The sequence below is a fragment of the Dromiciops gliroides genome, chromosome 2 (assembly GCF_019393635.1).
Source record: "Dromiciops gliroides isolate mDroGli1 chromosome 2, mDroGli1.pri, whole genome shotgun sequence".
Lineage (NCBI taxonomy): Eukaryota > Metazoa > Chordata > Mammalia > Microbiotheria > Microbiotheriidae > Dromiciops > Dromiciops gliroides.
The window spans coordinates 50,058,442-50,065,840 of record NC_057862.1 but is presented as its reverse complement, the minus strand read 5'-3'; the positions used below and the strand labels follow the sequence as shown (position 1 = coordinate 50,065,840).

Sequence of the window (7,399 nt, the reverse complement as noted above, 5' to 3'; positions counted from 1 at the left end):
AGCTCTGCCTATCCATGAGCAATTGATATCTTTCCAATTATTTAGATCTGATTTGATTTGTGTGAAGAATGTTTGGTAGTTGTGTACATAGAGTTCCTGGGTTTGTCTTGGCAAGTAAACTCCCAAGTATTTTATATTATCTACTGTTACTTTAAATGGAATTTCTCTTTCTATCTCTTGCTGCTGGACTTTGTTGGTCATGTATAGAAATGCTGATGATTTATGTGGATTTATTTTATATCCTGCTACTTTGCTAAAGTTGCTAATTGTTTCAAGTAATTTTTGAGTTGATTCTCTAGGATTCTTTAAGTATACTATCATATCATCTGCAAAGAGTGATAGTTTTGTTTCCTCCTTGCCTATTCTAATTCCTTTAATTCCTTTCTCTTCTCTGATTGCTAAAGCTAACATTTCTAGGACAATATTAAATAATAGGGGTGATAATGGACATCCCTGTTTCACCCCTGATCTTATTGGGAAGGCCTCTAATTTATCTCCAATGCATATAATACTTGCTGATGGCTTTAGGTAGATACTGTTTATTATTTTAAGAAAAGCTCCCCCTATTCCTAAACTCTCCAGTGTTTTTATTAGGAATGGGTGTTGGATTTTGTCAAAAGCTTTCTCTGCATCTATTGAGATAATCATATGATTTTGGTTGGTTTTCTTATTGATGTGGTTGATTATGTTAATAGTTTTCCTAATGTTGAACCAGCCCTGCATTGCTGGTATAAATCCCACCTGGTCATAATGTATTATCCTTGTGATCACTTGCTGTAATCTCCTTGCTAATATCAATTGGGGGTTTTCTTAGCAGAGATACTACAGTGGTTGGCCATTTCCTCCTCCAGCTCATTTAAACATGAGGAAACTGTGGCCAGCAGGGTGAAGCGACTTGCCCAGAGTCACCCAGCTAGTGTCTAAAAACACATTTGCGCTCAGGTGTTCCCGACTCCAGGCTCAGCGGGTTGTGCACTATGGCGCCACCTAGGGGCCATGTATAGACCCACATATACATGCTTTAAGCACGACTGCGAAAAATATACATCATACAGGGCCTGTCTTTGGACTCTTTGCACGCCCAGGGCTTGACACAACGTCTGGCGCACGGCAGGCGTTTAATCAGCCCCCCCTTCTTTTACTCTCATAAAAATCTTTATTTTTTTTAACGTAATAAACATTTTTGTTTATAGTTTCGGGTTCCAATTTTTAGCCCTCCCCCCTCCCTGAGGCGGTAGGCAATCGGCTATGGGTTATCAGTGTAAATCAGGGCTGTTTTAACTTGGCTTGCTTAAAGTTAAAATAGAAAGGCCGGGGGCAGGCAAGTGAATCAAGGCCAAGGCCAGGAGTCAGTCAGCCTGAGCTGAAGAGAACGTCTGTTTACACGTCTGCAAAAGAGCCCAAGGCGCAGGACAGGAAACAGGCAGTTTCGTTGTTACCCCAAAGACTGGCGAGCACGGCCGTCCGTGGGCCAATAAGAGTCGGGGGCGTGGCCCGCGCCGTCCGTTGGCCAATGGCCAGGAGGCGGCCGGCCGCGGGCCCGCCCCCCCGGCCTGACTCGGAAGTGCTTTCGCTTGGGCAGAGAGTAGGCGGGTCTGCGTCTCTGCAGCTCAGCATCACTCGCTCCGACTCTCGCTCTTGCTCTCGCTCCAGCCGTCGTCGTTGCCGTTACCGCAGCCGCAGCCGTAGCCGTAGCAGCAGCAGCCGCCGCCGCCATGGTGCGCAAACTCAAGTTCCACGAGCAGAAGCTCCTGAAGAAGGTGGACTTCCTGAACTGGGAGGCCACCGACCACAACCTGCACGAGCTGCGCGTGCTGCGGCGCTACCGCGTGCAGCGGCGCGAGGACTACACTCGCTACAACCGGCTGAGCCGCGCCGTGCGGGACCTGGCGCGCCGCCTGCGCGACCTGCCCGAGCGCGACCCCTTCCGCGTGCGCGCCTCGGCCGCGCTGCTGGGCAAGCTGTACGCCATGGGGCTGGTGCCCACGCAGTCGTCACTGCAGCTCTGCGACACCGTCACGGCCTCCAGCTTCTGCCGCCGCCGCCTGCCCGTCGTGCTGGTCAAGCTGCGCATGGCCCAGCACCTGCGCGCCGCCGTCGCCTTCGTGGAGCAGGGCCACATCCGCGTGGGCCCGCACGTGGTCACCGACCCCGCCTGCCTCGTCACTCGCGCCATGGAGGACTTCATCACCTGGGTGGACTCGTCCAAGATCAAGCGCCACGTGCTCGACTACAGCAACGAGCGCGACGACTTCGACCTGGACGCGTAGACGCCGCGGGCGCCGGGCGGGGGTCGTCGGGAGCAGGTGCAGGAGCGGCTCCGAGAGAGACTGTGTTCGAAGTCCCTTTCATTTCAGAAGAAGGCCGCCCGCCCCCGAAGCAGCAGCAGCAGCAGCAGCCGCCGCCGCCGTCTCCTCTTCGTTTATTGAATAAACACGGGCTGCGTGCCCCAATTCATGCGTGACCCGAGTATCTTTTGTCCTTGAGTCATTTCAGTCGCGCCCACTCCCCCAGACCCCACCGGGTTCTCTTAGCAAAGTTCTAGGGTGATTGGCCATTTCCTTCCCCAGTTCATTTTACAGATAAGGAAACTGAGGGTCATTCAGTAAAGTGTCTGAGGCTGCATTCGAATTCAGGTCCTCCTGATTACAGCCTCGGCACTCTAGCTGCCCCGACCCTAGTGGCTACCAAGTCTTTATTCTATCAGTGGCCAGGTGTAGCTTGTTCGTACAGCTAGGTTGGGGGGGAAGGTTTTTAAAGAAGGGGGATTGCTAGGGTCTTTTATAATATTTTAAACATACCTAATTATGTTAATATTTAACTTGGTCTTCTGCTTCATCTCTAAAATGATGAGAAGAAAGAGGCCAAATTTCTTTGAGGGTTTTCCCCCCCTTGGAATCTCTTTTTTTTTTTTCATAAATGGGTTTCAGCTGTGGTCTTGTTTAAACTTAGGGAGAGATGGGGTGGATTCACTAAACAGCTGTGAGGGATTTTGTCAGGATCCCTCTATGAACCTGTTTGCTTTGGTCTCAAAATACCATCCCACCCTTCCTCCATCCATCCATTTTCAAATCTCTTCTGCAGGGTGACAAATTTTGTCAATGGGGTTCTCTGTATGACTTCTGTGGACAGGAAGGGAACCAGAAACACTTGATCTCCTTAAATCACATGCCATCCTATAATAAATAATTAGAAGCAGGCTTAGACTTTGTCACAGTTACCCTATAATATTTGCCTCAGGCTCTTAGCCACTTTGGTGACTTGCACCTAAAATTTTAGATTATTAGCTTGAGATGCAGTCAGCAAAACAAAATACAAGCCAAAAGCATACTAACCGGAGGAAAGGGCTCTGGAACACCTGGGTTTGAACATTTATGAGCTGTGATCTTAGAGCTTCTGAACTAAACTGAACTTTTTCCTAGATAGAAAAATGAGTTTTATTCTCTTGGGAGGGCTGAGGGCTAGGTTTATGTAAGGAAACTCCCAGTGCCAGTGCTGTTCAGCATCCGTTTTGCTGTTTGTGCTCTTAGTGCTGGAACGCTATGGTTAAGTGACCACACATCAGAGGCAGAAGTGCCTCTGCCAGAAGGAATAAGGTCTTCTTGATCCCTGTGATGACATTCCAGATAATCTCTTGAGGCCATAACAGTCTGATTCTGTGAAAATGTGAATCTTTTAGATTTGCCTTTTCAATGGGAAATTCTCCCAACACCTGCATTTGTTTGCTAATCAGCAAAGCCCCAAAGTAGGGAAGATGGGGCACTTTTCCTTCACTGATCTCTGGCACTGATTGCATCTCACAGGTGCCGCTGGGGAGACAGGTTGGCAGCTCAGGAGGTCCATTTTATAAGAGTTCAGTGACTACAAAGTGCTTTGTGATTGAGTGCTGAGCCAGTGTCAGGGGGATATCATGGTGCACAGGAGGAGTCCTACGAGGGAGCTCAGGGACCAAACAATTCTGTAAGAAAGTAGACTTTAAGATGATGTCGAGATTTGGGATGGGCAGACAAGGGACCTGTGAGGAAAGGAGGGGAGAAGCAAGGTCACAGTCTGCAGGGAGTAATGATTTAACTAATTGCATTCATTGGAGCCTCATGCCAGACTACTGAGGTGGGTAGTGCCGTTGTTATCCCCGTTAAACAGGTGGAAAAGTTACACACACAGCAAGTAAATTTCAGAGGCAGCATTTGAACCCAGGCCTTCCTAGATCCAGTCAGCATTTATATGCACAAAGTTAGCAGTTGAGCCCTTCTATGATAGTGCATGACAGTGTCTATGATATAATAGTGTCATGCGTCAGTCCTTCCAAAGGCCTAAAATTTCCTGAGTGTGGGTGTTCCCTCCATAGTCACAGCTCCCTTATGGCTTAGTAAATAATTGCCAGCCCAAGGGGCAGCTAGGTGGCAAAGTGAATAGAGCACCGGCCCTGGAGTCAGGAGGATCTGAGTTCAAGTCTGGCCTCAGACACTTAACACTTGCTAGTTGTGTGACCCTGGGCAAGTCACTTAACCCCAATTGGCTAAAAATAAAAAAATAAATTACCAGCCCAAATCTGGTGACAACCCTCTCCAAACTCCCCAGGTGGCAGACTCTACTTAGCTCTCACCTGGACCATTGCAATAATGGCCTTTTTTTTTTTTTAAAGGTAATCAAGGATAAGTGACTTGCCCAGGGTCACACTGCTAGTAAGTAGACTAAATTTGAACTCAGGTCCTCCTGACTCCAGGGCTAACCTTCCATCCACTGAGCCTCCTAGCTGCCCAATAATTGCCTTTTATTTGATCTCCCTGCCTCAAATTCCTCCCCCCTCCAATCCATCTGCCAAAAAAAACACCAGCCAGAGAGATTCTCCCAAAGTACACATCACCTCTTCCCACCCCCTTCACTTCTATAATTCCAAGGGGCTTCCTGTGACCTCTGGGATCAAATATCAACACTAGAGTCTGAAGCTCTGCACAATCCAGGCCCATGTTATCTTTGTTTATCCTAGTTTTATACTTACCCCACTCTACAATCCTCACCCCATCTCCTGTCTCCATCTTTTCCTCATCCCTGAAATGCACTCTCACCTCCACCTTTGGGAATCCCTGGTTTCCTTCCAGACTGCCCCCTGCCCCCGTTGTTAGTGCCCTTGTCCCATGCTTCCTTGCATTCCTTTTTATAGTCGCTTTGTCTATGCTTAGATATTCTGTACATACTTACATGTGGATGTGTTTTCTCCTCTGGAGAATGTAAGCTCCTTGAAAGCAGGCACTCTCACTTTATCTCTAGCTCCTGGACTTAGCAAAGGGCTTGGCCCAAAAAAGGTGTTTAAGAAATGCTTGTTGGGGCGGCTAGGTGTCGCAGTGGATAGAGCACTGGCCCTGGAGTCAGGAGTACCTGAGTTCAAATCTAGCCTCAGACACTTAACACTTACTAGCTGTGTGACCCTGGGCAAGTCACTTAACCCCAATTGCCTCACTAAAAAAAAAAAAAAAATGCTTGTTGATGGATCAGTGTTGACAGTTCACCTTTCCAGCCTGGAAGGGCCTGCCAAAGCTTTCAATCTAGTGTGCTCTTTTTATTTCAAGATGGGAATAATGGAATTTCCTAATAGTTGAACCCTGCCCTTAAAATGGAATGAGTGTAGGAGCAGCTAGGTGGCGCAGTGGATAGAGCACCGGCCCTGGATTCAGGAGGACCTCAATTCAAATCCAGCCTCAGACACTTAACACTTACTAGCTGTGTGACCCTGGGCAAGTCACTTAACCCCAATTGCCTCACAAAAAAAAAAAAAAAAAGGAATGAATGCTTCAGAGACGCTGAGGTCCCTAGAACTGAAGGGCCTGAGACAGAAACGCAGCTAGCGTGTGTGTGTGTGTGTGTGTGTGTGTGTGTGTGTGTGTGTGTGTGTGAGAGAGAGAGAGAGAGAGAGAGAGAGAGAGAATCTATGGATCCTGCTCAGACCTCTCTGATGAACCTGCAGTCCTGTGTGGCTGCCATTGCTTGGATGCCTGGTGGGTATACCCAAATCAACAATAACTAAAGCACTCATCTGCCCCCCCCCCCAAATCTTTTCATAACTTCCTCTTTTTTATTAAGGATCTACAGCTCTTCTATTCATCCAGGTTCAAAACCCTGTAGTCGTCTTTGATTCTTTCCACGTTACTGTCACAGACCATATCCAATCAGGCTAAATTCAGTCATGTAGGGGATAGCATGGCAGGAAAAGCACATTCAAGCCCTTGTACCTTCTAATGTTTATTTATTTTTTTTTTTTGCAGGGCAATGAGGGTTAAGTGACTTGCCCAGGTCACACAGCTTAGTAAGTGTCAAGTGTCTGAGGCTGGATTTGAACTCAGGTCCTCCTGAATCCAGGACTGGTGCTTTATCAACTGCACCATCTAGCTGCACCCTAATGTTTAATATTGAGGGGTGGTTGTCTATTTAGCCCCAGATTCCAAAACTTTGTGCCATTGAACTATTTGATCTGATTTTCATGGGCAAAATAAGCAGATTTTTCTACAATCAAGTTTCAGGAAAGGACAGAATTGTCATCACAATAGGGCTTTCACTCGTCCAAGACAACCTTTTTTTAAAAAAAATTAATCATAAAAGTATTTTATTATTTTCCAGTTACATGTAAAAATAGTTTTCAATATTTATTTCCATAAGATTTTTAGTTCCAAATTTTTCTCCCACCCTCCCTTCCCTCACCCCTCCCCAAGACATAAAGCAATCTGATAAAGGCTATATATCAAAGCAACCTTTTTATTTATTTGGGGTTTGTTTGCTTGTTTTTGCAAGGCAATGGGGGTTAAGTGACTTGCCCAGGGTCACACAGCTAGTAAGTGTCAAGTGTCTGAGGCTGGATTTGAACTCAGGTACTCCTGAATCCAGGGCTGGTGCTTTATCCACTGTGCCACCTAGCTGCCCCCACCTTTTTAATTTATAAAGAACCAAAATTTAACTCCAGGAGGAGAAGCATCTCACTGCCTTTCCTATCTTTGGCATCAGACCTTTATGAAATTGTTTAACTTTAGCAGGTAGTAATCCAGAACACAGCTTTGGGTGGGCTCTGTTTGGTTTTTGAAGGAGGGATTTGATGGGACAATTACTTCACTTCACTACTTCTCTAGCCCTGCCTTTGCCACTGACTGACTCCAACGTGTGACCTTGGGCAGATGGCTTCATCTCTCTGGTATGCAATGAGGGACAGAGAAGGGGTAGATTAGGCCACCTCTGAAAATGCTTCTGGCTCCAAGATTTTATTATCTCTCTTTTTCTCATGCCAATTCAACAATAAAAGTTTTTTAGTGTCTGCTATCTGCAAGGCCTTGTGTAGGGTGCTGGGAATCCAAAGACAAACACAGTCCCTGTTTTTAAGCAACTTATATTCTCCTTTGGGAAGACAAAGTAT

At 46.9% G+C, this 7,399-nt stretch overlaps 1 protein-coding gene across 1 annotated transcript; it reads left to right on the top strand.

Annotated features, from left to right (window-relative positions):
- Positions 1–1,583: 1,583 nt before the first annotated feature.
- Positions 1,584–2,469, top strand: IMP3 (IMP U3 small nucleolar ribonucleoprotein 3). Its single transcript, XM_043979972.1, has one exon. The coding sequence runs from the start codon at positions 1,716–1,718 to the stop codon at positions 2,268–2,270; it is 555 nt and encodes a 184-aa protein (XP_043835907.1). The 5' UTR covers positions 1,584–1,715; the 3' UTR covers positions 2,271–2,469.
- Positions 2,470–7,399: the final 4,930 nt, after the last annotated feature.

Bases quoted from the DNA above. Each gene is read 5' to 3' on its own strand.
- IMP3 (XM_043979972.1), top strand. From the start codon at position 1,716: ATGGTGCGCAAACTCAAGTTCCACGAGCAGAAGCTCCTGAAGAAGGTG.